Source organism: Actinia tenebrosa, unplaced genomic scaffold (genome assembly GCF_029948245.1).
Source record: "Actinia tenebrosa isolate PJP-AT-01 unplaced genomic scaffold, QUT_ActTen_1.0 PGA_scaffold12__29_contigs__length_12842862, whole genome shotgun sequence".
NCBI lineage: Eukaryota > Metazoa > Cnidaria > Anthozoa > Actiniaria > Actiniidae > Actinia > Actinia tenebrosa.
In genome coordinates, this window is record NW_028292572.1 from 11,078,991 (window position 1) to 11,105,802 (window position 26,812).

At 37.3% G+C, this 26,812-nt stretch overlaps 7 protein-coding genes and 1 long non-coding RNA gene across 9 annotated transcripts; 5 read left to right on the forward strand and 3 right to left on the reverse strand.

The window, feature by feature from the left end:
- Positions 1 to 1,398: 1,398 nt before the first annotated feature.
- Positions 1,399 to 6,747, reverse strand: LOC148912250 (uncharacterized). Its single transcript, XR_016119453.1, has 2 exons — positions 6,617 to 6,747; positions 1,399 to 1,607 (listed from the first exon to the last, which is right to left on the reverse strand). It is a non-coding gene; the product is annotated as an uncharacterized LOC148912250 (long non-coding RNA).
- Positions 3,689 to 4,916, forward strand: LOC116292849 (uncharacterized). Its single transcript, XM_089028289.1, has 3 exons — positions 3,689 to 3,846; positions 3,938 to 4,189; positions 4,599 to 4,916. The coding sequence occupies exons 1-3, from the start codon at positions 3,792 to 3,794 to the stop codon at positions 4,814 to 4,816; spliced, it is 525 nt and encodes a 174-aa protein (XP_088884415.1). The 5' UTR covers positions 3,689 to 3,791; the 3' UTR covers positions 4,817 to 4,916.
- LOC116292854 (uncharacterized) lies at positions 5,909 to 10,043 on the forward strand. 2 transcript variants are annotated; one of them, XM_031700210.2, is made up of 4 exons: positions 5,909 to 6,030; positions 6,601 to 6,736; positions 7,442 to 7,711; positions 8,431 to 10,043. In XM_031700210.2, the coding sequence occupies exons 1-4, from the start codon at positions 5,997 to 5,999 to the stop codon at positions 8,675 to 8,677; spliced, it is 687 nt and encodes a 228-aa protein (XP_031556070.2). In that variant the 5' UTR covers positions 5,909 to 5,996; the 3' UTR covers positions 8,678 to 10,043. The 2 variants fall into 2 exon arrangements, with proteins under 2 accessions (XP_031556070.2, XP_088884414.1); XM_089028288.1 differs by having other exon boundaries at positions 7,442 to 7,563; positions 8,431 to 8,561.
- A 1,564-nt stretch (positions 10,044 to 11,607) lies between these two features.
- On the forward strand, positions 11,608 to 12,912 carry LOC116292848 (uncharacterized). Its single transcript, XM_031700204.2, has 2 exons — positions 11,608 to 11,850; positions 12,072 to 12,912. The coding sequence occupies exons 1-2, from the start codon at positions 11,612 to 11,614 to the stop codon at positions 12,316 to 12,318; spliced, it is 486 nt and encodes a 161-aa protein (XP_031556064.2). The 5' UTR covers positions 11,608 to 11,611; the 3' UTR covers positions 12,319 to 12,912.
- Positions 12,913 to 13,529: 617 nt separating this feature from the next.
- On the forward strand, positions 13,530 to 16,748 carry LOC116292845 (uncharacterized). Its single transcript, XM_089028429.1, has 4 exons — positions 13,530 to 13,634; positions 15,326 to 15,464; positions 15,859 to 16,128; positions 16,453 to 16,748. The coding sequence occupies exons 1-4, from the start codon at positions 13,601 to 13,603 to the stop codon at positions 16,664 to 16,666; spliced, it is 657 nt and encodes a 218-aa protein (XP_088884555.1). The 5' UTR covers positions 13,530 to 13,600; the 3' UTR covers positions 16,667 to 16,748.
- Positions 16,749 to 17,144: 396 nt separating this feature from the next.
- Positions 17,145 to 20,465, reverse strand: LOC116292844 (uncharacterized). The gene is made up of 2 exons (XM_031700201.2): positions 19,651 to 20,465; positions 17,145 to 18,990 (listed from the first exon to the last, which is right to left on the reverse strand). Exons 1-2 carry the CDS (start codon positions 20,138 to 20,140, stop codon positions 18,716 to 18,718), a joined length of 765 nt encoding a protein of 254 aa, XP_031556061.1. The 5' UTR covers positions 20,141 to 20,465; the 3' UTR covers positions 17,145 to 18,715.
- Positions 20,466 to 20,683: 218 nt separating this feature from the next.
- On the reverse strand, positions 20,684 to 23,304 carry LOC116292829 (uncharacterized). The gene is made up of 2 exons (XM_031700184.2): positions 22,213 to 23,304; positions 20,684 to 21,771 (listed from the first exon to the last, which is right to left on the reverse strand). The coding sequence occupies exons 1-2, from the start codon at positions 22,691 to 22,693 to the stop codon at positions 21,506 to 21,508; spliced, it is 747 nt and encodes a 248-aa protein (XP_031556044.1). The 5' UTR covers positions 22,694 to 23,304; the 3' UTR covers positions 20,684 to 21,505.
- A 72-nt stretch (positions 23,305 to 23,376) lies between these two features.
- LOC116292868 (microsomal glutathione S-transferase 1) lies at positions 23,377 to 25,511 on the forward strand. Its single transcript, XM_031700221.2, has 3 exons — positions 23,377 to 23,542; positions 24,484 to 24,575; positions 25,000 to 25,511. Exons 1-3 carry the CDS (start codon positions 23,414 to 23,416, stop codon positions 25,244 to 25,246), a joined length of 468 nt encoding a protein of 155 aa, XP_031556081.1. The 5' UTR covers positions 23,377 to 23,413; the 3' UTR covers positions 25,247 to 25,511.
- The last annotated feature ends 1,301 nt before the right edge of the window (positions 25,512 to 26,812 follow it).

The following is a 26,812-nucleotide window of genomic DNA, read 5'->3' on the forward strand; positions in this document are numbered from 1 at the left end:
GTCTATATTAACTGACCATTCGTTCGTTGCTTCGAGCAACGCGGTGACAGTGCTGTGCAGGGAGCGAAAGCCTGACTGGCATTCCGTCAATAACTGGTTTTCATTCAAATAATCGTATAGTTGATCATAAACGATCTTCTCAAATATCTTTGAAGCAGTGGGAATGACCGAGATTGGGCGATAATTGTTTAGGTCAGTTTTCTCCCCTTTTTTAAATATAGGCGTTACTTTCGCTATTTTCCACTCCCTAGGAAAAATGCCCATTTTAATAGATTGTCGAAAAATCACAGTGAGAGATGGTCCCACTATAGAGGCGGACATTTTTAGCAATTTGTTGGGTATGTTATCTAAGCCTGCAGCTTTCTTTTCCTTTATACTTCCTAACAAGTCGCAAACAGTTTGCTCACTTGGAGGTTGGATAGCGAAAGTTTTACCAGTTGTAGGTTTCAGAAATGATTCAAATTTAATGTCAGATGGAGGTAATTTATTGGCTAGAGTCTGGCCTATACTTGTGAAATGTTCATTGAAAATCTCGGCCATCTCACTTGGTGAGGTTACTGATTTATTGGCAACTTTAATTTCGGAAACGCCGGAAAATTTGCTAGCCTTTCGAGCACTTAGATCATTAAGGAGGTGCCATGTTTTCCGAGGATCAGATTTATTTAGTGCTAAATTTTCCGTAAAGTATTTTTTCTTCGCTAATCTAATTTCGTTATTAATCCTGTTTCTCGATTCTTTGTATTTTTTCCAAAATAAATCACTGTCAGTGGAAATTGCTTTCCTTTTCAATTGGTCACGTGACCACATTTTCTGTATTAGCTCCGTTGTGATCCATGGTGAGTTTTTCCTTCCCACACGCTTGTGGCGAACAGGCAGGTGGGAATCAATACACTCGGTTAGCAAGGTTTTCCAGCGAATCCACAATTAACTATGGTCATGCATCCTGAGCCTCTTTTTCTTCTTCGCCTGGATTATTTTTTTAATACCACAACCATTACACTTCAAGTTGTCAATCGGGTTGCTGAATTAACCTTGGTACAGAGGGCTTTTCCCTTTGAGGTAAAAAAGAAAACAGAATCAAAACGGGGGGGGGGGGGGTGGGGGACTAAGGGAGAAAAGAAAAGAAAGAAAGAAAAGCAGAATAATAAAAAGACCAAAAGAGTCATAGTTCTAAAGTAATATTTATGTTTTTTGAGCTACTAAGTGTGCATGTGCTATATAAATAAGAAATATCCTAGTATCTTTGAAGCGATACAAGCGAGTTAAGAAAATCGCTAAATTCACTCGCAATCATGTTGGAGACATGCATCTTATAAGCCGTTATAAGATAAGATAAGATAAGATAAGATAAGATAAGATAAGATAAGATAAGATAAGATAAGATAAGATAAGATAAGATAAGATAAGATAATTTATTTAACGTCAATAATACAGGGAGTAAATATATCCCAAAGTGTGATAGAGTAACAGCTTATTAGCTTCTAGTTTTGAAAACGTTTTCTCAAGCTTCCTTTGGTCATAGTTAATCGATTCCCCTCAATTAACTATGCCTTGGTATTCCCAAAAAAATCTTGCTTGAATGGATTGCATTGAAAAGTAACGTCATCCTAAAAAAAACAATGACAGAAAGTAAGAAAAAAACAAAACAAAACAAAACAACAAAAAAACAAAAAACAGTGGAATTGCTTTATTAACATGACCTCAACATTTACAGGTATTGTCAAAGTGCAATAGCTAGAAACAGTAACTTAAATATTGTTATGTTATAGATTTTTTTTTTCTTTGTTTGTTTGTTTTATATATAAATGTATATATAGGAGTAAAATATATGTCTGATATAATGAAAACGATAATATATTTGATATTCTTTTATGATTTACTGATGATGTAAACGCTATTCCAACATAAGAAAAACCTACTGTTTGTTAAGTCTAGAATCTTCTTCTTGAAAAACAGATAAAATAAAAATAAAGAGCAAGCTTGCATATTCAAGTTTAGCCAAATATTATTCCACGTTCCGCTTTACCTAGTGACTAATCAGTTTTCTGTCATTACGGTCAAAAAAAAAAGTGACAATTCTTGAAGAAACCTGTTCATATTCATAATCTATTGACATTAAGGAACGCAAGGTCACAAACAATGATACCCGGATTTTACTTCAGATAATTGGCACCAAAAATGCTCCCTTCTCCCATCATGGCCTTCTTGAAAAGCTTGATAATAAAGTGTCTATAGTGATATTTTGTATGTATATAAATATGAATAGACAATACATTAATTGGGGGGAGGGGGAGGGGTAATTCATTATACTAAAATTGAACTTGTTTCAAGACATCTGAGAGCATCATACTTGCAGAGGAGGGGGGGGGGGAGTACCAGCAGATATCCTCACCCCTCCTACCCTCGGGTCGAGTTGATGACCTTGATCCTAGTGCTCTAAACCTATTAGCGGCAACCTTAGTCGGTAAACTATAATCATGACATAGTGCCCATAGAAGAGCTATAGGCCGAAGTTTGATAAATCAAAGGTATATATTTCAAATGCAATAATTATATCTATTTTGGTCCCTAACCCGGAGGGAAAGATATAAATTTTTACATGATTTAATGAGGTCGATTTTTACATTTTTAAATAAATTTATATTAATTTTTTGGTTAAGTTCCGCTTTACCGAAATATCTGGAATTAACTTGCTCAGAAAGTTCTTCTTGTAGACTTTAAATGACATTTTGTCTATCGCGCGGTAAACAATAGTTAATGATAGTGCAGCGCGCAGATGACGCCATCAAAACGAAGACAAAGGCGAAACTCAGACAAACAATCTTATACTTTACTTTCAGCAGATAATTTTCATAACCGATCCATGGGGTGCATTGGGGTGTTAAAGCGCAACTCTCGGATATTATCCGGATTATCGGATATTAACCGCTAGAATTAGAAGGCAGTATTGTAAATCCAGCTAAGTCTAAACGCCTGTCACACTCAAGCAATACTCCACCTCCGTCTTTAGTACAGGTGCACCCTGGGGAGCCTAGTCTTACGACTAGGCTTTCGTTCTGGTTATTGTAACACCGTTAAAAAGCAACTGAGCCGCCCTTAGAGTTTTTTTAAAACCAAGTTCAAACATCTGCTCAGAGGACGTTTCCCGGAGCAGTTGTGCCCTAAGGCCAGGGACGGGCCGAGAGGGAAAACCTGATGATGATGATCTTAGTTTTAATGGGTTATTATTCTAACTTTAAGTAAAAATAATAAAATCGGTTCGTATAACACTCGACTCGTTAAACAGAATCAGTGCAATGTTTGTTTGAGTCTAGAAGCTATTTTTCGAATCTGCGCGCAGCGCTATTTAAAAAATGCTTACATTTTACTCGACTGTTATTTGCCCGGGGGGGGGGGGGGGGAGGGGAGGACTCCGATTGCCGGGAAAGATAGAATAATTAGTTGCCACGCCCACCTGGACTATACTTAGGTAACTTTTATCTAGGTGACATGATATTTCTCTTCAACTGCCGATAAATCAATAACGATAAAGCTATTCATGTATAAGCGAATTTAAACATGTTTCGCTAAAAATAAGTTGAAGTTCGAAAGGGTTTGTCAATAACCTGACACGATGCATACTAATTTGGATCATTCTTATTTTTCGACACAAAAGAGTTTGGCCAACCTTTGAAGGTCATACGGGCCTATAAAAAGGATGTACTACTGTCCTACAAATCATTCTCAAGGATATCTTCTATCAAGCTATCAGGAAAGATTTTCTTTGCTAAAGACAACTAAAGTCTGCCACTATGAAAATACTCATCGTTCTAGCCCTACCGTTGTTGGTCGTGTGGAGTAGTGCAGGTATTTTAAAGCGTCCCACACTCGCGTCAGTGCATGCATTTTATTAATACCTTTTTTTTCAATTTTGCCTGTTTTCCTTTTCTCCATTCAGGAACCGACGTTACGGATTCCTTAACCCTTCGTGTGTTCAACAAGGATCTGTCGTTGAGCGATGAAGAGATGCACAAGATAGTCAAGAAAGCCGACCTTGAAGGCCACGGTTACCTGAAAGAAGTGACGACGACAGTGAAACGCAGACCAGGCAGTAGCGCACCTGACTACGTCAAGACCTACTACTACTACAAGGTCGTTGCCTGTGACAAAGTGATGGAGGTCGAAAAAGAGCTCGATAAACTTTTGAACGGTAAGTATGACAGCCCAAAGCCAAATAACTCAAATATAGAGCAGTTATGTAGATTTATTTAAGAAAAATAAAAGAGTTAAATTGCTCTTGCTTTCGATTTTCTTCATTCATACCTCATACATATAAGATATATAAATAACCTGGACACATACTAAAACTTTATTGCTTCATGCTGTCTATACTTCGAAGAATAATGGCTTCTTAGTGTTTTAAAGATAGAATTGCCGTAGTGTGACCTCAGTCAAGTGGAAGAAACTAGCCCTTCGCAAAAAATAAATCGATAATTTGACTACGTTTTAAAGGTGGTTTTTTTTTTTTTTTTTTTTTTTTTTTTTTTTTTCTTTCTTTTCCTTTTTCTTTCTCTTTTTTTTTTTTTTTTTTTCTTCTTTTTTTCTTTGTTTTGTTCCAGGTTTACTGGGCTCATCCGTTGCCCGAAAGCTCAAAAAAGATGTGAGGGAAAGAAAAATAATGTCAGGAAAAAAATGCAAAGCAGGAGTCGAAATCCACTATAGGAGTGACCAACATTGCGGCAAAAGGAAAAGTAGACTTGGGAAACGAAGTCCTTGTGGATGGTTGTCCAAGTGCTGCAAGTGCCATATGTGCAATGCCATTCAGGTTGTAGATTAAGACCACGTGATGTCCAATGTTATCATCTACATACCCTCCCATTGTAAACTCAACTGTATGTTAAAAACTTGATAAAGACAAATAAACATTTCCCCTGCAACTGGTCTTTGTTCTCCTTAGCCTAATGTTAATTTTCATCTCAAAATGTGACACAATTCAAAGAACTGAAAGAAGCCCTAAAGTGTATTTATTTCATGAAAGAAGGTTCAGCGATTCAGAATAAATATTTGGGACTTCACTGAAAGGGAATGCAAATATTGACTATGAAACACTATGACGCAAGGACATTGAAGCGAATTTTTTTTAGTGTGTACATGTGTGAGTGTGGGAAAATTGTAGGAAACATCGATACTTGCTCGTAACTAGGAAATCATGCACACTAATTAGCTGGGCGGCATTGGGAGTCCTTTTTCGAAAGAAGAGAAGGATTCGGAAGGAATTAGTCTCTCTCATGCAGTTTTATACGTACGGATCCTAAGGCCGACAAGAACAAATCTAAGCAGCTTTATGTACAGGGTCTGGAAGGGGGAAGGGGGAAGGGGGAAGGGGGAAGGGGGAAGGGGGAAGGGGAGGGGGGGTCTGGATCCATAATTACGTGATATTTTTTCTAGTTTCCCGGATCTCGCGCTATATTTTATCCGTTTCTAGGCTCCCACGAATACCCTTCCAGGACCATAGTTCTGTATTTACAAGCCTTTAGAGGTCTTCCATATATATTTAATAATCTCAATAATATATCTTTAATAATCTCAAATAGCATTCGAAATCAAATTTTTTATGTACTTTATGGCCATAAAAGTACCTTGATTATACCCAGAATAAGTACGCAAATGGAAAGATGTAATCAGTGTCAGAAGCCTACGAAAAAGGAGTTTATTTCTCGGCGTTAGACTGGAGACAGCCCAGGTAGTCATTACACCAAAAGCACCCTAAAAGCCCAGTCATCGCCTCCAGATTTTCAAAAGAGTTTGGCCGCTAGTCACCCAATTCACCTCTCCTGGAACCCACCTATACCTTCCTTTATCACGAGGACAAGGAAGAATAAGCCCGGCTCTAAGGTACTTATGAATAACGCAGTCCAATGTATATAAGGATATATATTATATAAGGACCAATAAGAAACTTCAGCAATCATCCATCGAGTCAGACGACATCTTCTTGGACAGAGCATCTCATAGAAATGAATATTCTGGGGTTTCTATTTTTCGTTTCTGGTGAGTTTCTTATTCAAACAAAAGTTGTAAAGTGTCTTGCCATTGTTTAGTACGTGCCACTTATACTATGCAAAGCACAGGTCCGGCCGGCCAACCAACTCGTGAAGGACTGATGATGACATTCCATTAACGATCACATATCTACCTCGAATGGTGCGAAATACTAATAGTAGCTGTATGATTCCAATCCGTGCTTGCTTTGAAACAACAACAAACGACATTTGAACGTCTGTCATATGTTTAGCATTAAGACCAGCAAATACTATACTCGAACAAGACTACATATATTAGAATGCAGAAGCGGAAACCCCATGCATGGTTAATTACCAGCAATTTAATGAATTAACTTCATGACACTAAACGAAATTTGGTAGGATAATTAATAATTTTACAAAATACAAACTTCAGACGCTTGCCCTAGTGCAAGAAGGTTATCATAATTAGTTTACAAAGACAACTAGATGCACCTCGATCGAATATATATATATATATATATAAAATGTACGTAAATAATAACAATTTATATGATATCGTCTACTCTGAATTTTTTTAAAATATTTGATATTTTAGTTTTACAGTTTCTGACCTTCACCTATGGATTGCCACATCTCGGCAGCTGCACGTTCAAAGATTATACTCTGAAGATGCGTTCGTGTACAACCGAGTTCTTCAAGAACATGACAAGCGACCCTAACGGGCCATGCAGGTCAGTATCACTCTTTGTTGTTTGTTTTTTTCTGTCTGTAACAAAATTCCTTCACGACTGGCCTTTGTGGTCCATCGGTACATTTTTCATAAGTGGTCCTGGTACACTTTCTATTAGTGGTCATGGTACACTTTCCATTAGTGGACCTGGTACACTTTTCATCAGTGGTCCTGGTGCACTCACCGTGTCATAAAATTTACAATTCAGCTTCGTTTTCAAGTTACGTGATCGCCGCCACGTTGGTGGTATTAATGTTGAACTATAGATTTCTAACCAGCCCTCTTTGTGAAAACCACCATGTCTTTTTTTCTTGCCTCTCTTGGGAATGTTTCCAAACCCACAACAGGTATTATTCCTTGCAATTGCAGCGTGTCCCACAATCTCAGAGTTGCCACCAGGAGATGCCATGCTATGCATTGTCTCTAAATTCACGACCCAACGGTTTTATCCCTTAGGTACTTAAAAAGTCACTTCTCCTGAGGTACACCTCTCCCAAGCTAATCTATGCCTTGTAGAAGCATTTCACACAATGTTTAAAAATTACTATATACAAAGAAAAAGCATCCCTTGTATTTTTCGAAGCCGTTTTCTTAGGAAGTTTGCTGCGCGCGCGGAGTCAGCAACCGTGCATCGTTCAATAAAGCACAGTTCTCGACCAATCAGATTTAATTATTTGCTCATTTTATTTTGAAACTTTTTTTCTAGGCCCAAGTTCACGGCTCTCAAATATTGCGCGGTGAAGAAACTCAAACCATGCGTGTCATCCCTAAGTGGGAAGGAAACCATTCAAGATGTGGTGGAACAAAACTTCAAGGAAAAGACATACTGTGAGAATGCAGGGATAGAGTTTGCCACACTTTATCCTAAAGTCAGTTCAGTCCCGTGTGATCAGGCGTATTATCATGAAGTACCAGGATGCTATAATATGACGTTAAAGCTGTGGCGAGAGAACAAGTCTGACAAAAGACTTTGCTGGTAATAAATAGCTAATTTTATGTCAAGGAACAAAAGAGAGGTGTTTAGACCAACCCTAGGCCTTGTTTTTGGTTTCTCTAATATTAAGTTCACCCTCTCCGAGCGGAAACACTGGTCGCATATATGCTCGAAACGTGTGAGCATGCTCGTAATCATAAACGTGTACGCATTCTCGAAATATATGCAAATTAAAAAGAAAAATGGCAAGAACTCGGTTGCAGCCTTATAAAACGTAAATGAGGCATTTGTATCATAAGTTTAACAGCCATATATATTACAAAAAGGTATAACCGGACGTTGGTCCTGAAGAGTCAATATGCAAACTGAAATAAGCTTCAAGCTTGCCTCATAAATATGGACTTCACAAAATGTCACAACTTATATAAAGTTATCACTAATTCTATTGTTAATCTATCTTGGTGTAACAAAATGCGTGTTTTGAATTGGAAAAATAGGACGCCAAAATAACGGTATGATAGTGTTCTAATGGCGTTCACTCCTAAAACCAGTTAAATGTAAACACAACGACATCAAATCCATGCCACTTTCACCACCAATATAACAATCCTTTGTGACACTGTGTCGTCCGTGCCTCCTCATCTTTCTCAAACAAACAGAAATACCAAACTAGTCCAGTTTCTCTTGGATATACCAATTAAATGCAAGAGAAAGCAAGGGTATAAGATTAACTATTTTCTTTCTTGTTTTTTTTTCTCCAGTGAGTATGCCAAGGCTAAATTGTGTGACAAATACCTCATCGCGGTTCACTGCATTGTTTTCCGCGCCTACCGTGAAGCAAAAGAGTTGGTAGATTTACATTATGATGATTATAACCCGTTCTGTGTGCCATCAACCCTAAAAACAACCAATACTGTATGGAGTATTTCGCACCAGCGTAGCTTTGTCACCGGCTTGTTGCCGTACTCGCTCGTGGTCATCATTGGATTCCATGTGCTCCTATGCTGATACTTCGAGTTTTTACTTGCAACGTATTTTATCTTGTCATATTTTTCATCTAAGTACTAATAATACTGTGGCGTTGTCCCTTCAACTAGCGACTATTTATCTAAGGACAATAAGCTGGGTCTCTTTCAGTACCATTTCTTTGAATTTTTTTAGATACAGTCAATTCAAAAAATGTTGTCGTCGACCAACTCAAGCCTACGCGACTGGACCGAAAGGAACTCTGGGTAGCAATCATTGAAGCCGAATTGACTCTATAATTTTATCTGACTAGTTATGCCTGGTTTACAGCACGAACCTTCGTAGGCGAGCGGGAAGTGTTGAAGGAGACGTTCACTAATGCCTTCATATTTTCGAAATTGTGAACTGAATCATAACTACTTTGTTTTTCTTTCCCTAAACCCAAAGACATGCATTTGATGGATTGTTTCTCGCCATTATCATCTTATAACTAGCGGGAACAATTAATTCAGAACGAATATTTAACCGCTTCATTGATTTTTACCCATATTTCTTTCGGTCCAGTCGCGTAGGCTTGAGCCGGCAACGTTTTTTGAATTGACTGTATACCATAAACCATACCTTTTTACTGGTACGGCGGCCATCTTGAATTCTATCATTGTCTTCGGTTAGAGAATGTGCATATGGATGCCAAGAGGGAGCAAATATTGAAAAAAATTACTCACAGCACAGTGACTTTTAGTAAAACTTTACACTATTTAATGTGAAAGACATCTAATTACCAATTGAAATTGCTGGTAGATGAAGCGATATGTAAACCGCCAAAGCGTAAAATCATTTTGAAAAAGTAACTTCGCCACTATGTTTTATACTGCCGACCAAATATATCTACGTTTGCTCCCTGGGCATCTCATAATTCAAGATAACTGCTGTAAGGAAACTAAGAAAATACTTGAATTAGGGGATTAGGTTGAAGGAAGGAAGGAAGGAAGGAATGATGAAGCCAGAAGACAAGAAATCTTCAAGGAAGAAAGGACGTTCTACAAGTCAGATACGATTTTTTAGCCGCTGTATTTCACGTTTTGACAGCTTTATTAGAGCTTCTACATGTCGACATAAGTACCTCTATATCAGATACGCTGGCATCGGCAAAGCTTAAGGCTTGGGCAACGTATTATGTAGTAGCAAAACATACCTCATAAATAGAAACCTAAGTGGTTAAAAAACTGAGTAGAACAGCGCCTAGCTCTTACCGTGGTTCCGTTAAGTAACGACTAGCAGGAAATATTATAAAAGGTCGGTCAACAAAACGTAAAAACACTTCAGGAATTATGCTTGAATTGTTTTAGTTCCGTGTGCAATGTGTCAGTAATTTATATGATATATAAATAAAAATACTTCGTCCTCCCTTTTTTTTTCAATTTAAGTAAACTATTTATCAAGGTTAACCACATAGAGTGAACAATAGTCAACGTAATACATAGCCGTAGAAAACTAATTCCATTGTTTTTATTATTTTAATTTTTTTGTTTCACGGACCAAGTATAAAGATCAGTCTATACATATAAACTATTTACTAAAATACTAAAATGGAGAGTTTTATATCGTATCAGAAAAGTACTAATAATTCTGAAATCATAGCAAATTCCGAGTTGGCTTTGTGGATAGGAAACTGCTACTATGGCTTGGATGCCAGTTTTAAGCACTTCTAGAAGACAAGTGTCTTCACTAGCCTTGAGTAAATTTACCTTATTTGACGATAAATCGTTCAAGTTCAAGGGCGTTTACCGAACCAGAGCAAAATTTATTGTTTTGGGTGAGCCAATTTCCTTTTTATTCTTTTCGTCCGTGATTTTGTTATGTTTTAGTAATAGTGGAAGCACTAAATCCTTGAACATTAATTAGTGCTAATTAGTACTATTTCATACAGAATCCTTTGTTTCCTATTGTTTATTTATCACCATTTAGTACTAAAAGTTAGTATTTGTTTCACTGTTTTAGTGCGTGCACTCTACTGATTTTTGAGTTTTCTTTTTTATGTTATTTATTTATTCTTAATCATGTTCAACTAAAAAGGACAGGTTTTTAACCTAGGCAGAGGGAGAAAGGAAAAATCCTACAGTCGTTTATCTTATTTTCTTAATTTTTTTTTCTTACCTCTTTATCCTTGCTTGGATCCAAATACCTGTTAGCATAGTTTTCACGATTTTTCCTAGAATCTATGCTTTAAACCTTGAACAACCGGATCCTGACATTAAGTTGTCCGACCTCGAATTCACATTTTTTACTTGAAAAAAAGGAGGGGAAAAAAGCTGGTTACATTGTTGGGATATATATTTCCCGTCATAATATTATCCTTAGGTGTGGTGTTGTTTTAGTTTCAGTGTTCCTGGAACATAGCAGTGGAGCTTTGCCAAATATTGGTAGTTGTACGTACAGAGAGTACATTAACAAAATACGCTTTTGTATAACAACATTCATTGTAAATATGAGAAGAGACCCACAAGGACAGTGCAGGTAAAGTGTACTACCACTTTTAACGGATCGCAGACCAAGTTCATTCACACATCTACCTATCGTTCTCCCTTCCCACTTTAACTTATGATTGTCATTCCACTTTCTAATTATCTATCAATTGTTGCATTTTAGAATTTTATTAAAATTATCGATAAGTGTATACATCAGAATTTAATCATGTCATTTCAAAGAATACCTTTTGGTATCAACTCCTATGTTTCGAGCCCGCCGACAATATTTAAAATTGAGTGTAAGAACAAGTGCAAATGAGATTGACTGACCACTATTATTCTAGTATTTCACGAGTTGAATGATTCCTTTTCCTTTTTCCGATAGTTTTCTTTATTTGGTCCCCCCCTTTTTTCTCTCTTAAGCTTCATTACACAATGATTATTAACTGCATATTAAGGATCATTATCGTTACTCTACAGTCCAAAGCTCGAGGCTCTCAAAGATTGCATGGTAGAAAAGGTCCACCAGTGTTATGTAAGTCTCTCTAAGAGTGAAATACGAGGAATTGTAGTCCCTCTAGTAAAAGAAGAACGCTTTTGTGACAATGCTGGAATCAGTGACCCTTATCTTCACCCCCAAAAACATCGAGTGCCGTGTTCTTCGACCTACTTCCAGAAAGCTTATGGATGTTATAATGAGACATTGGTTCTGTGGCGAACAAACAAGACTGACAATAGGCTCTGCAGGTACAACATCTGGCTCTCATGATTCAATTGAGTTTTAATCAGTAGCAGAGGTCTAACCAATAAACTTAAAAGGTGTATGGAAAAATTCAAATGTCGTATTCTGAAAATACACCTAGCATAAACGATGGAACTTGCGCTTTAAACCTATATAGTTGGTCCTCAGTTAAATGCCATTTTAACATATTTAGAATTCAAAACTTATAAATATAGTTTCATTCCAGCGTTTATTCAGATGCCATCAAGTGCGAGAAGTCCCTCATAGATGCAGAATGTTGGTACACTGGTGTAACCAAAGAACTGATGGAGTTGAATTACGATGGCTGGAATCCATTCTGCGCACCACTTCAATCACCAGTCCCAATTCTTAACAAGAAAAATGCTGCACCGGATAACTTAATTATTCACGATGGTTTGACGTTAATCTTGTCTCTGTTGACCTCCATAGCAGCGGCTCGGTACTCGGTCTAGTTAATAACTTAATCACGATACTTTAATACTTATAACGCGCATATTTCATATGTATATACCTACTTGCAAGAACGTTGTCATACGAAAATAGAACATTAGTGATTTAGTGGGATAGGAATTATATTAAAAAACAAAAGAAAATCACTGAAGCTGAACTTTTTCTTTTGTCTTTTAATGTATTCCTTTCTCACTAAATTACTAATGTTCTAATATCGTATAACAATGTTCTTGCAAGTAGTTGTATATGTATGTTAGTAAATTTATAGCTCGATTTAGCTTCAAGCTAGACTAGATAACATCATGAACTGAATTATTGACGGCGTTTATTTGTGGTTTTAAAGGCGTATGAAGAAAAATATAATAGTTTGTAAACTTGATGTATTTCCTCGTCAATGACGAACCTTTCTAAAAATTATCTGGAATGTGATGCTAACATGGAAATACAAAAGAAATACCACAAATTCCATCGAGAAAAAATGTGATTTCTTTTGTATTTACATGTTAGCCTCGCATCCAAGATAATTTTGAGAAGATTAAATCAGCAATTGTATCAGGTAAAATAAAATACAAGAATAAAAATTTTTAGAAAATAAACAGTGATTCGTGTGCGATCTTTTACGTGATAGTGATCATTTTCGAAATGCGCGACGCTGATAAAAGTATCTCGTATCTCAGATTCGAAAGAGGCATTTTCGGGCAAGACTACGTGCACTATGGAAGATACATACACAACCGCTCCTCGCAAGATATTCGTCGGTTTTCGGAGTAAATTCGCTAGCCCGACTAAAGCAAGGAACGCCTGCCATGAAGTGTAGCGCGCGCACGTAAACAAGAACTACAAGGAACAACTGCTATATCTTAGAATACGTGCGATAAAATAGAAGATAAACCAACACAATCAAAATTTTAACGTGCTCCCTTGACACAACTTTTAAAATTATGTTAATGAAGGAATACTTTGAAGTTTCTTTCAGATGGGAAGCAGGATAACAACTTTTTGAAAAAATATAGTTAACTTCAGACGAAATTATTGACCGCCTTTAACTCTATGGTTTCCAAAGGTTTCGTTATCACACTGCCCGAAAATGCCTCGTTTTAGTGTCTGCGCCTGCGATATTTATGAAAGTGCTCGCGCATTTCGGAAATCGTGGAGAACTGGAAACGAGGAAATTAATGTTATGCATAGTCATATGGCATGTCTAGATTTACATTTCAGGGTTTCGAGTTTCGAACGCTTTACTAGAAGTTAAGTTGATTTACGCGCACTTTATCCACAGACGCGATGAAGGCTTTTGTAGCTCTGTTATTGTTCTCAGGTAGGTAGATTCGTTATGGGATATTACCGTGTTATGGTGGTAGCCTAGTTTAATATTCAGTAAAGGAACGAGGGGGGAGGGGGGGACGAGGTATCCGATAGTTATCGAGATACAATACGAAACTGCAATATCTACCACATGCAGAACATTGCTCTTCTAGTTTTTGTGGGTGTGTGTGTGTGTGTGTGTGTGTGTGTGTGTGTGTGTGTGTGTGTGTGTGTGTGTGTGTGTATTTGTAACATGGTATGATGACGACTTATATAGGCATTGGATACGATTAAGGGCTATCGTTCGAATGCAATGTTACAATAATGGTCGTAGGCGTATTTCAAAATGACTTTTTCCGTCATTTCCACTACAAGTTCTACTAAGTTCTACTCTGTTTTTAGTGCCCCATAAAACGGACTCAGTCTTTACTTGAAGACGTTATTTTCCTCATACAAATCGATGATCGTATACTGAACTCGTAAAGAACCAGAAACATTATTTTAAATATGTGATATCATTATACAATGGGTCGGGTCAGTGCAGTAGTACCGCCAAGGCAACGACGTCATAGCTCAACTGATGGATTAGACAGTTGACATTAGACGAAACTTTCAGTGCATTATTTTGATTAGATTCAAAAGTTAATTAGAAAATTAGAATTATATTGATTGAAGAAAAAGCCATAATTATGCCATCGTCATCACGCCTATAAACATTCACGTTTGTTTGTGTCCCAAAACATACAAATTGTTGTCAACTTTTAGCGGTGATTTGATGAAAGAGAGCAAACTAGGAGCTTTGTTACGGGTTTCGTTTATACTTTATACGAGTAACGCAGTAACGAGTAACGAGTAAACCAGGTAACCAGAAAACGAGTAAAATGAAACTCTTTATGCATTTAAAATTTTGAAATAAATAATATTGTATCGTAATTTATAATAATTTGCATTCTTTGTTGTGTTTTATACGTTTTGGATTGAGTAAAATACGATTCTGATGGAGAAATCTGAGACTGAAATGACTGAATACCGCGCGATTCAATAATAACCTATCGTTCACCGCGTGGTTTTAAGGATTACTTTTGACTTTGATTTATTCGTTTATCTATTTTGTCTGTACCAGATCTTGACTTTGTCATCGAGGTATGTGCTTCCTGGTTACCATGCACTGTTATTTATTTATAATGTGTAATATTTTCTCGCTCTTGCAGTTAAAATTTTTTTCCTACTAGTATATATCAGGGACACCGGAGGCCGGGCACTTTTTGCGTCAAAAATACGAATATAATTACTATCTTTTTATAGCTATTTATCTTTTTTCAATATACTTAATTTTCAAAATGCCAAGGCTAATCTAAGCCATAGTGTAAACATCTGCGGATACATTTAATACCACTCGACAATTTAAACAAAAAAATTAGAAATCTGCTGATTATAAAGTCAACGGAAACTTAGGGGATTCTTTCTTTCCCTGTTACAATTAACTCAACTAAACTAAATATGCGAGACTTAGCAATAACTAAAATGTATATCATAACACTATTTTGCCATTTTGCCGTGCAACTACTTGCAATCCGGCGCTAGATTTTCTCCAAACTGAACAGACAAAATTAAAACATTAATAAACTTAAGCGGTGAATATGAAACTATAAAACGACATTATCAGGGAATAACCCAAAATTTCCACTGAAAATTCTGTTTCAGTCTCGCAGCTTATGGAAAACAGTTATGCTGCTTTGCCAAATGTTGGTGCTTGTACCTTCATAGAGTACACCAACATGGAACGTTCGTGCATGACGACATTCTTCCAAGGCTTTAAAAAGGATCCACACGGAGATTGCAGGTTAGCGCCGAAGGTTTATATATATCTAATTATAGTTAACAACTATCATTGGGGTGTAACCTTGTACCCTGTAATACCTTCATAGACCTCCGAAAACTGATTTGCTCCTTGTATCTTTTGGGTGGGTTTATTTTCGGAGAGGGCTTATTTTTTCGGGAACTTGTTTTCGAAAGGAAATTTGTGGCGAAAAATATACGCTGGGGCATCTCATTTAAAGCAGCAGCAACAAGATTTATTCGATCAGTTGCACAGGGCACAAATGACCTCAAAATCGGCATGGTAGGGGTATTTTTTAAATTACAAGTCAGATATTCATCAAACTTGGCAAGAATATCAGGGTTGACCGGTTGATAAGTGGTTAAAATCCTAATCTCAAGCCATGTTTTTTCCACAGTACAAAGTTCACGATTCTTTTTGGATGCTTCAAAACGGCAATCCTAAAATGTCTGACAACCTTGAGTGAAAATCAAGCCAGAGATGTCTTGTATAAAGCAAATATCGAGGAAAAGAGGTTTTGTAAGAATGCTGGGATTCTTGATCCTGCACTTCATCCAAACAAAGAACAGGTTCCATGTTCCCCGACTTACTTCCAAAAAGCTTTTGGATGCTATAACGAAACAGTGAGGCTGTTCAGATCTAACAAAGGTGACGCAAGGCTTTGCAGGTAATATAACATCGATTTCGTATATATGCAATTTAAAATCTGTTAATGAAAAAAATACAAATTTAGATCGTAATGAAGAACACTGACGAAGAGACACGCGTCTCGAAACGTCTCTTTTTTAGACATATTTTTAAGCACTTATACCATAGGAATTATATTTTTCATTTATATACCCCACTCTACATAAAGTGCTACACAGTTTATCCTTAACTGGAAGTTAATAATAGAGCAATATGAACAAAATCCCTGCTGCTGAGTGTAGACACTCAACAGAAGGACGCGAGAAAATCAGTTTATTTGACTCAATGCATAATTCATTTTCAGTGCTTATGCAGAAGCCATAAAGTGTGAGAAGTCCCTCATAAATACAGAATGCTGGTACACTGGTGTCAAAAAAGAACTGATAGAGTTGGCTTTCGATGGTTACAACCCGTTCTGTGAGCCCTCTACTCCTACAGAGAAGAATGCAGCACCACATCTGCGTCAAGGAGTAGCTTTCCTGATTTGGGCTGCACTGATAGCTTCAGTGCTCTGGTAAATTCCTTTAAAAGGAATTAAAACCATCACTATGATCTATGATAAAGAAGAAAACATGTTGATTAAAAAATATTTCTTGAGCAGTGTTGATTCGGATTTAAGGGTCAGTGAGGAGGTAGCTAGCCATCCTTCTCTTCCAATGTAAATTATACAGTTCTTATCAACAGAGGCTTTGCACCATCTCGTGATGGCAGTCATATCGACAGAACTGAGGCAGGAGCTATTGAATCTAGTCTAATCTGATTTACATGAGAAACAATTCTGATTCCCAGGGTAAAAAGACTATTTTTGTACCTCCTTTCATCCATTGACGTGATGGCGCAAAACCTTTATGATACTAAAAAGGTTTTTTATTAAAACCAAATTTTGTTTTGATTTAGCCCCCTCGCATTGATATTTCTCATATAGAGTAAAAGTAATAAGGAATATGAATAGCACAGCGCAACCGTGACGTCATAAAAACAAAGACAAAGGCGAAATTCGGACAAACTTACAAGTTTACTTTCAGCAGATAATTTTCACAGCCGATCGCAGTTGATCTTAGTTTACATGGGTTATTATCGTAACTTTAAGTAGAAATAATAAAATCGGTTCGTATAATCGTCGTAGCGGTTAAACAGAATGCAATGTTTGTTTTTTTTTAAAGTTTTTTAAAAGCTATTTTTAGAATCAGTGCGCTGCGCTATTATGGGTATGTTTCCTATATGTCTCTTCTTCCATTGAACAGGAAGACAGGAACCAAGTTTGATTTTAAGACAACATGATGAAACTTAAATAGAATAGTACTTGATTAAGTGCCGTTACTTTGAATAACGCTTTTATGAGTTTTAATATCATATTCATCAGCTTCGTATATAAATCAGTTGTCAAATATTTACATGTAATAGCTAATTATAGTGATATCAAACTATCTTACTGATTTTTTTTTTCTTTAAGCTTTTTGAACTAAAAATCAAACAAAATCAACTGATTCAGTCTATCATACTGTCCTTCCATTTTTCAGAAAGTTGTTGCTAAGAAACGTAATGAGCAATTGATTTCTATAGGGTCACTGGATGTGATTCAAAGGATGAATGAAAAGTGAAAAAGCGACTGAAAGTCATCTATAGTCTTTTTGCACCTACTCTTCGTCATGCGCTTTTTTGGCCATGTGATTGATTGATTGATTGTTCACTGTATTCAGGGGACCCAAAAGTTATGACTGGATTTATTTTCGAATCTTTGGAAGTCGGTGAGCAAATAACCTAATTTCCTCGTCCACCTTCTTAGTTTTAAGTCACCTGTCGAGGTATTGCGTTCCAATGCACCCTCCTTAAAATTGTCTTTTATACGAGGCTAACATGGAAATACATAAGAAATGCCACAAATTCCATCAAGAAAAAGTGTGATCTCTTTTGTATTTTCATGTTAGCCCCGTATCATTCACGATACGTTTAAGAAAAGTGAATCATGCTGCTGTTAAAATTAATTGGTGTAGTAGGTCAACCCGTGATAAAATGGAAACATTATGTTTAAAAATATCCTAAGCAACTACAATTCCCTTTCTGATAAGAATCTTTTAAGCCTTTCAAGTGCCATTCCTGAGCTATGCAGTGTAATGGTCACTGAAATAACTGTTGAAACAAAACTGGAGAAGACCTTGGGTAAACCGGAGCGTATATCCCCTGATGAGGTGAACAGTCGCCCTAAACCTCAATAAACCCCTGCCGAAAGGACATACAAATAAACTACCAATGCGCGGGAAGATGCGTCACTCCATTGATACGCCCCTGATAAAAATAGTTGGCTGGCATATTGTCATCACAGTAAAATACTATCTCCACAAACTGCACAAAATGTTACGATTCCATTATACAGATTTTCATGTGCGAATCATTGTTTCACTATTTACAATAGATCGTATGATCGTCGTCATCATGGCTTCCATGCTGTTCAAACTGTCTCCCTTGCCAGTTTCTTTTAAAACACCCGCCACCGTCTACAGTTGTCTTTTGACACTGTCCCATGCTTGATCAGGAATGGTCGAATATCACTTAGACCATATTTTCTTCTAATATTCGTCTGGAAGCTTAGGTTCGTTTACAAGCTTTTTCCAAAACATTAAAGCAGCAAGTCGACCACTTTGAGGAAAAAATGTTGGAAAAACCGTGAAGGGGGTTCCAAGGTAGTTGTACCCAGGCCCTACTCCATGATATTCCTGCAGGTAGCCACAAGCATCGTGGACAGCGGTATGGTACATGATAATTTCCTGCTCCGTGTCGTCTTTCTTTCGATTGATAGTTGAGAATCGTCTTGTGCGTAAGACTTTAGAGTCAAGCTTCCCACCTAAGGATCACATTGCAATCGTTAGGGAATAGCAATCATGGGTTTAATGAGAGGATACTAATGAAATATTGCGCAAGCATAATTGACTAATAAAAGAAGTTTGGCTAAGTTGAGGTAAGGGAGAGCGTGACGAAGAGATGCAGCCACTAATCATGATACAGGATAAAACTTTGCGCGCTGATGACTTTAGACTAGGAGTTGTTAGGGAGGACAAGCTGCAAGCTTAAGTTTGAGAATTGGAAAAGAATTGGCGGTAGCTGCTGGGGTGCTTACCACTTTAATAAATCCATCCGGTTGGAAATTCATTCGCTAATGGTAAGAAAAGAGCGGACAACTTTGACTTTCGAAAAATAGTACACGCGGGAAAAGTGGATTACCTCAATCGGAAGACCGAGTTTTGCGGAACTTTCCGGTCGGAATGTTACATACCCTTTGTTTTTCAAGCGGAACTTCCGGTTTTTCCGGGTAAATGGTAAGCACCCCTGGATTCCTAAGTACTACAGAACGCAATGTTGCTTCTTTAAGACATATTTTTCTAAAAGCACTAGAATTTCCTACAAACGTTGTATTGCTCATGCTCATGCAATTTCAAAAACAATACGCATTACTATATACTAAAACGTTTGAGGCAACTGATAATAAAACAAAATATTGAATTACCTTTTGGATATAATAGAGCACCAAACACGGCATCTATTCCTCCCAATGTGTCTCCAATGATCTCTCCGCATCTCAACTGCTGTCTAGAACCCCAGAACCAATCATCCCCACGTGAGAGGGAGGGTGGGGAAACATGGTTTTCCTCCAAAAAGAACTGGAGGCACTGTTGCTCACGAGACTTTCGTACGTTTTCCTCTCGTTGATTCCGAACCATGAGGAATCGTTTGTAGTCTGTGAAAAGCTTGGCCTCGTAAAAACTGGGCTTGCCATGCATCCGAATTTTGATGATACTTTTCAAGGTCTTTTCTGCTTCTATAGACAACCCTTCCCCAGTTTCGACTAAGTTATACAGCTTGTGCATCAATTGACCAAGGTTCCTGATGTCATCGTTCCTCGTGCCGGATACACTAGGTCTTCTGTCACTGAAGGAAGAGTAATACACTTCACGAAGATAGCTTTCACGTTGTTCCTTTGTTAGGAAACAGTGCATAGCTTACAAAACAGGCTAAAATGCCAGTGTCATACTGATTAAATTCGAAGCAAAATGAGAAATGGAAGATCAATATTTTGGTATTGATCAGGAAATAAACAAGTTTCGCCAGTCTGCGGTTAGAATTTACGAAGGTAAAATTACACAACCAGAAGCCCAGTTTTAAAGCTGCGTGATGATTTTTCAAAGCTAGTTTTCCTTCTCGAATTCCATTTGCGATCCAAGGTTGGTACAAATAAACTTCCAAAATTTTTTCAGTCCATTTAAAGATATTTACAGCAATTATGCCAAAGACGTTTTCTTACATCATGGGAAATATTAGTTACATCTGTTTATTTTTTAGGCAAAGTTCCACCCTTCTTCTGCAGGTGGTACCATTTCCTTGTTTCTCATTGGTTCCTCTTCATTGTCATTGGTTGAGCCATACAGCCACCCGTTTTATGTCTATCGTATATCATAATAAACGACTTCGTAAATTCTTCTCATTTCCTAATATATAGAAAGTATTTTCAATGACGAAAAAAATTCTGGAAAACCACAAAATTGTTTTTCGCTTCTGTTTTTAATACTTAAATTGATGGATTTCTACAAATTCATTTTCCAGATGCTTTAATTTATACTCTTGAAGGCCACAAAAATTATAGTGTTTACTTTAGAAAGTGTCAATTAATGCAAAATATGCCAAATTTCTACAAATAATCTATACAAGGAATAACCTGTACCGTGTTACCGTTACCGTACTTGCGATGTGCCGGTCTGGATGAATTATATGAAAACAACGGGAAGCCACTTTAGCGTTATAACATATACCTCACTGGTTACGTGCTGTAAGTCAGCACCGCGTTTGTTTCTCATTCATGCGAAAACCGCTCTGTGAGTCAAATATGTTCACTTGGTCCATTAGGGACTTTCAGTAATAACGTCTTACAACAACTAACTCAAAATGATAAGATAACATGTTTTCTTCACGCATAATTTCTAAGAGTGTGACTTTAAGGGCGCGGTTCTCCATACATGAAACTAATGGTACCGATGTTGGACCAGATGCTTTTGATGGATGTCTGTTTGCTCAGTGGCTTTTAGTTTGAGTGCAGAAGGAACTTATCTTAGAAGATAAACTGATAATTAATATCGTCTGTGTAAAGTGTCAAAGTGTAGCGACTACTGACTACTAGTAAATTTCTTATCATTCCTTTTTTGTAACATTATCTGAATTCATATGAGCAGGTTGTTCTTCTGATACCAGACTAAATAATCTATTATCTTGTAAGCCATCTTCGCGGGTGACAATAAATAAATGGAGGAAAAATGATATACATGATGTAAACAAGACTATGCTCTTAAAATGCGGGAGAGGGAAGATTACTAATTATGAGAAGAAGTTTTATTCTCCTCGGCACGTCTGAGTGCCTTACGATAAAAATGATAGCCAGGAATTTGACAGCACATGGGATTACTCGTATTGAAGATAGTCCACTTGCTGTCAATATAGTTATAGCCTGGTCCTATACCATGATAAAGATAAAGATATCCACTGGCATCGTGTACAGCCGAGTGATAGGCAATAACATCTTCTTGGGTGTATAGCAATGTATGAAGAATATCACCATTGCCTTTACCAACACGACCTCCTAAACGATAATAAAAATCAATAGTATGTTATTAGTCGTACTATGACGTAAATCTATTGGCCATGGCGAGGTGCAAAGCTTTGGGTTGGCATAGTCGCTCTATAATAGAAAATTCAGTGTTTTACGCCTATCCACAGCGATCCCGTCTAAGTGGCATCAATGATTCAATATTCAAATACAGAACAATTAATGAGATGCCCATCGCAGCGCTTTGTCTTTTATCATTTGGGATCGAGGACGACGCTGCATTTACGAAAAATTGCCACATGATATCCAATTTGTAACCATTTCCCCCAAAAGCTAACAGCTCATTAAACCTCATAGCGCCATGCAATTATATAAACTATTGTGTCATATAATTGACCGAATTGGCAACGGGCTATAGTACAATCGATAAACCATGAAAAATATTTCCAATTTCCAGTTTTTCTGCGTACCAACCTGTAGGGTTTAAGAGTGCTCCAAACACCGGATCCAGTCCTCCTAGAGCATCTGCAACAACTTTACCACTTCTCAGCTGCTGTCTAGTACCCCAGTAATCTTCATCCTTCAACAAAGCCACTGGTCCTGATATCCATCGGAGACATGGAAGTAGGCGAGCTTGTTTTGATTCACTCGCCATTTTTGATTCAGTCATCAAATTTCGCTTTTTCCTCAGCTTTAAGAAGCAAAAGTAATCTTCTATAAAGTCTTTTTCGAATGATTTGTCCGAGTTTTCCTCTTTCCTCAGATGCATTATTTTATAAACTAAAGCTAACGCTGGTTTCTCTTTCCCCTTTCCTTTCTGGACATACTGGAGCAAACATTTCATGTAATATCCCATGGGATTCGGTTTGTCTTGTCTCGTGGTGACTTCCCCATAAAACTCCAGTCCAATCAGACGGTATAAATACTGCACTCTCTCCGAAATATCCCGGTCCATGGCACTTCCATGGCACCTTGTGATTCCGGTTGAATCGTTAGGTGCAAACTTAGAGTCCAGAAGTGAGTGCTATATCCATGTATATTTACTTAGTTAATAGTTAATAGTTCCTATGATATTTAGCACTATTGTTTTGTAAACAAAACTAAAGATGCACTTGAATTCAACATTCATTTAACCACATTTCATTACATTAAGAAAATTCCTGGAGTCTCGTTTTTTTGAAAAAGAACTAAGGAAAGGTAAGATAAGAAAGAAAGGAAAAATAGACGAAAAAAAGAGAAACTGTACTACAATCTTGGGTTTTTGTGAATGGTTTGATTAGTCTATCAAACCCAGATCAACTCGGTGTCAAAATAACGAGTTTGTAATTTAACTAATACCGGTAATACTGCCAAACTAATCTGGACTATCAGCGTGCTTTGGAATCTTGATAGTCGAAAAATACAATAGATGTTGCTAATGTTTTAAGGATTTGGAGAATAGATGATCGGTTTTCCTAATAAATCCTTGCTCTTGATTTTGAAAAATTTTTTTGTTCCCGAATGCCATGCTACAGGTACCTGCAAGAGAACAGACCATGAAACTGTCCACGCGCATGGGATCTGGGATATCATATCAACTTGAAAGCGGGAGACTGTGGAAGAGTCTCAGTTTGCAAGTTTGGGTTCCCTGTGGTTTGGGTTCGTTACGCTTTTCCGCTTTTCAGGCTTTTCAAACATGGCCACAAAAGACTTGCTTACTTTGGAGAACCCAGTTTTTACATCGTACGCGTTTTATTCTTCATTTCTACTGCTTAAACTTTTCGCCGTGGTATTCTTGATCGTGTTCTATCGCATTACTAAGAAGGTAGGTATCTTATACTTCGAATTTTGGAAATCGATCAGAAGGTACACTTTTTGAAAGTATTTGTTTAACTACTTTCAACTGCGATTATAGGCGATAGTTTTCTATAATATCTCAAAAACATGTGCAAAAATCTATGGATGAAATCTTAAAAGAGAGAGAGAGAGAGAGAGAGAGAGAGACCAGATATAAAATAAAAAACCTCAAAACTCAACTATTAGAGGCTGACCACAATATAGCTGGCGTGACTGATCACGCGATTCGGCTGGCATATTACGCAACAAATGAGGTTAAAAATCAATTGAATTTAATTTACTAGTATGAAGCGATTTATATTGCCTTGGCTATTTTTATTAATTATGTGTTCTAGAAGGACAATCAGACCTGGAAAAAACGTAATGGAAGCTATTGTTTGTTTGAAATTCAATGCATTTAGGATGTAGCCTCCGTTGCAGACGTCCTGCGGGGTTCGGTTCGGATCCCTCCCCCCCGGACCGAACCCCGCAGGACATCTGCAACGGAGGCTATTTAGGATGCAAAATACCATCATAACTCTAGCCTAGCGAGCTCTCGCACATTTTTGTTTTATGAAAACATTTTTTTGATGGTGCAAACTTAGAGTCAGCCCCCGATATCGAATTATTCCATATTTCTTATCCTTCTGTGTTTCATAATGATAAATGCAAGTAGGAGACAAAAGATTTCTTATTAGCAGGGATTAGCATCAGAAGTTCATAACTATTATGAATAAGTTCATAATAGTTATGAACTTCTGTTAGCATCCATTGTTAACGGCGCCACAATGGAATTCTTGCAACCAATCAATAGTAGAGAAAGCTTGCAAGCAATACTTTGCTTGAGTAGGTTGTCCCTCCCCATACTCAGCGGACCTTAGTTCAGTTGAGTCAATATGGTTTTTGGTTTAAAAACAATTTGCCATTTAGATTTTTCCATCTGAAGAAGACTATCACGATGATCCGAAGGGCGAAAAAAAGATGATAGAGCGAAGTCATCCAGGCCTCGATAGAGTGAGAAGGTATGAGACCGTAATTGAAAAACACGAAAACACGGCACTAAACCATAGTTTGTGTATAATTCGTTACCTGAATTTTCAGTCCCCTTTTCATTATTCATTTCATGATTTTTATTTTCTTTAATATGATTTCTTTCCTGGCCTGTAATTAACAACAAAAACAAAAACAATCGATCAGATTGATAAACGTTTTTCAATATAGGGGGTTTAGTTTGTAGGTACATCATCAAGACTAATGTCAAACGTCGTACTTCACCAGACTAATGTCAAACGTTGTACTTCATCTGAGCCGAACCTAATGACATCAAATAAGACCGCCTTGTTATCCATTGTTTCAATTAGGTTCGGCTCATGTGAAGCTTAACGTTTGACCTGAACCTAAGATTTCCTATTTCGTACTTACGAAGCTTTCTCTTTACTTTTACAGGATGCACCAAAATGATCTGGAGAACATTCCAATCTTCATCTTGTTAGGGATGCTGTACGTCTTGTCAGACCCAGCCTACAGTACCGCCATTATTGTCTTTCGCATCTTCGGTGCTGCACGTTTTATTCACAGTGTCGCTTACTTCTTCGCCTTGACCAGTCCTAGAGGAATGTCCTGGATGGTAGGGATGATTTGTAACATCTTTCTTGCTGTACAAGTCCTCAGAGCCAGCAAGTTCCTCTTTTAAATGTTACAAGCAAGTGTGCTCATTAATTCTGACAGCACTTATCTTTTTTCATAAAATATTCAATGAAAATCCAACTGTTTCCTTTTTTTGCACAGCATGGATTAGACTAACCGGCTGTAGAGTATGCCGGATGGCAAAAACAAACTAGTCTAAACTGCACATAGATAGATGAGGCAGTAAGCTGTGTGGGATGGGCTGCACATAACCAAGTATTATTCATTTTCATAACGTCTTTCAAATAAACTTTCATAAGTAATGTCCTTGACATATTTTTGTTTATTTGTGAATTAAGTTGTAACTTTACTTAAATATTAATTGAGGCTTTCAAATATTTTAGTTTAAAAAACTACAACGTGGTAGACACAGGGACTTTTAAAATATCTATTTTTGGTGTTTCTGGAACACGAAGTATTCGATTATCATATTCTTGATTCTCTACAACTCGAAGAGGAGTTTCTGGCACGACACGAGAACGAAAACCTGAAAAATCAGAACCAAAACCTCCTGTACAGCTTGGTACTCTTCGCATTGGCGTTTGGGGCGTTATTATGTTCTTCTGAATTTCTCTTTGCTCTTGTTTCGTGTTATTGTCGAAAAATCCCAGCATGTTTTCATCCCCACAATTCCGGATGACATCTGGTAAAGCCACCATGGCTGGGACTAACGGATCTCTATCCTCTTTCAAATAGATGGAACCGTTGTTAAAATGCTGATTGAGGTCATCTGGGAACTCCAGTTTTCCTGTATTTTATTTAAAGTAATGATAAGAGGGTTCATTAGGACATCGAGGAGATAAAGCTACTTCGTACCCCCCTATTCCTAATCTCTGATCAGTGTTTTGGAATCCTCTATTTTTTTCAAAGCATTGATATCCCTAAAGCAGCTTTCCACAACGAATCTCCAACAAAATTTTGCCAACCTTTTCTAGTCCCCAGGGACTTGATGAATAAAAACCCTTGAACGCATTTCATTATTTATCAAATAAAAGGCTTTCGAGTTTGAGGGATACAGAAGAAAACGATTTAAAAATTCCTCACTCTCCTGGTTTCTAAACCAGCACAATTTACACGGTGTATAGCCTACGAGTAATGCTTGGGAAAATAGTATCTTTGAGCGTCTTTTACAAATGCAGCACTAGCTAGTTGGGCGAATGACCCCAACTCTTAACCCCGCCCGCCGCTGCCGAGTAGCTCCTATAGGATGAAACTAGAATTTCTGATGATGCTGTAGACTACTCTCAAAAGATTCAGATTTTTCTGCAACTTAGAGTCATGAAAAACACAAAAATTGGTTGTTTAAATATGAGTTATCTTTCGTATGTTTCTTTCATATTGGTTCCCATTCGGTACGATTATTAAAGGCATTTTGTAAGATGTAAGATAAAAAATATAAATATACTTCAATACCTGGGATGGATGAAAATAGTTTTCTTTTCTGTCTCTTTTTCACCGTGACGGGAAAAGGGTTTTCGGAGCGATTTGTTTTTACCGAGATTTGCAGAGAACAATAGCTTTTCTGGTTGGTTAAACCTTTCTGACTATCGCTTCGGAATTTTCTTGCTGAAAC

Coding starts and splice junctions, on each gene's coding strand:
- LOC116292849 (XM_089028289.1), top strand. CDS start 3,792: ATGAAAATACTCATCGTTCTAGCCCTACCGTTGTTGGTCGTGTGGAGT. Junction 3,847..3,937: donor GGTCGTGTGGAGTAGTGCAG/GTATTTTAAAGC, acceptor TTCTCCATTCAG/GAACCGACGTTACGGATTCC. Junction 4,190..4,598: donor GCTCGATAAACTTTTGAACG/GTAAGTATGACA, acceptor GTTTTGTTCCAG/GTTTACTGGGCTCATCCGTT.
- LOC116292868 (XM_031700221.2), top strand. CDS start 23,414: ATGGCCACAAAAGACTTGCTTACTTTGGAGAACCCAGTTTTTACATCG. Junction 23,543..24,483: donor TCTATCGCATTACTAAGAAG/GTAGGTATCTTA, acceptor TTTGCCATTTAG/ATTTTTCCATCTGAAGAAGA. Junction 24,576..24,999: donor GGCCTCGATAGAGTGAGAAG/GTATGAGACCGT, acceptor TTACTTTTACAG/GATGCACCAAAATGATCTGG.
- LOC116292829 (XM_031700184.2), bottom strand. CDS start 22,693: ATGGACCGGGATATTTCGGAGAGAGTGCAGTATTTATACCGTCTGATT. Junction 21,772..22,212: donor AGCACTCTTAAACCCTACAG/GTTGGTACGCAG, acceptor ATTATCGTTTAG/GAGGTCGTGTTGGTAAAGGC.
- LOC116292844 (XM_031700201.2), bottom strand. CDS start 20,140: ATGCACTGTTTCCTAACAAAGGAACAACGTGAAAGCTATCTTCGTGAA. Junction 18,991..19,650: donor TGCTCTATTATATCCAAAAG/GTAATTCAATAT, acceptor TGTGATCCTTAG/GTGGGAAGCTTGACTCTAAA.
- LOC116292845 (XM_089028429.1), top strand. CDS start 13,601: ATGAAGGCTTTTGTAGCTCTGTTATTGTTCTCAG. Junction 13,635..15,325: donor AGCTCTGTTATTGTTCTCAG/GTAGGTAGATTC, acceptor ATTCTGTTTCAG/TCTCGCAGCTTATGGAAAAC. Junction 16,129..16,452: donor GGTGACGCAAGGCTTTGCAG/GTAATATAACAT, acceptor ATTCATTTTCAG/TGCTTATGCAGAAGCCATAA.
- LOC116292854 (XM_031700210.2), top strand. CDS start 5,997: ATGAATATTCTGGGGTTTCTATTTTTCGTTTCTG. Junction 6,031..6,600: donor GTTTCTATTTTTCGTTTCTG/GTGAGTTTCTTA, acceptor TTGATATTTTAG/TTTTACAGTTTCTGACCTTC. Junction 6,737..7,441: donor GACCCTAACGGGCCATGCAG/GTCAGTATCACT, acceptor CTTTTTTTCTAG/GCCCAAGTTCACGGCTCTCA.
- LOC116292848 (XM_031700204.2), top strand. CDS start 11,612: ATGGTAGAAAAGGTCCACCAGTGTTATGTAAGTCTCTCTAAGAGTGAA. Junction 11,851..12,071: donor ACTGACAATAGGCTCTGCAG/GTACAACATCTG, acceptor GTTTCATTCCAG/CGTTTATTCAGATGCCATCA.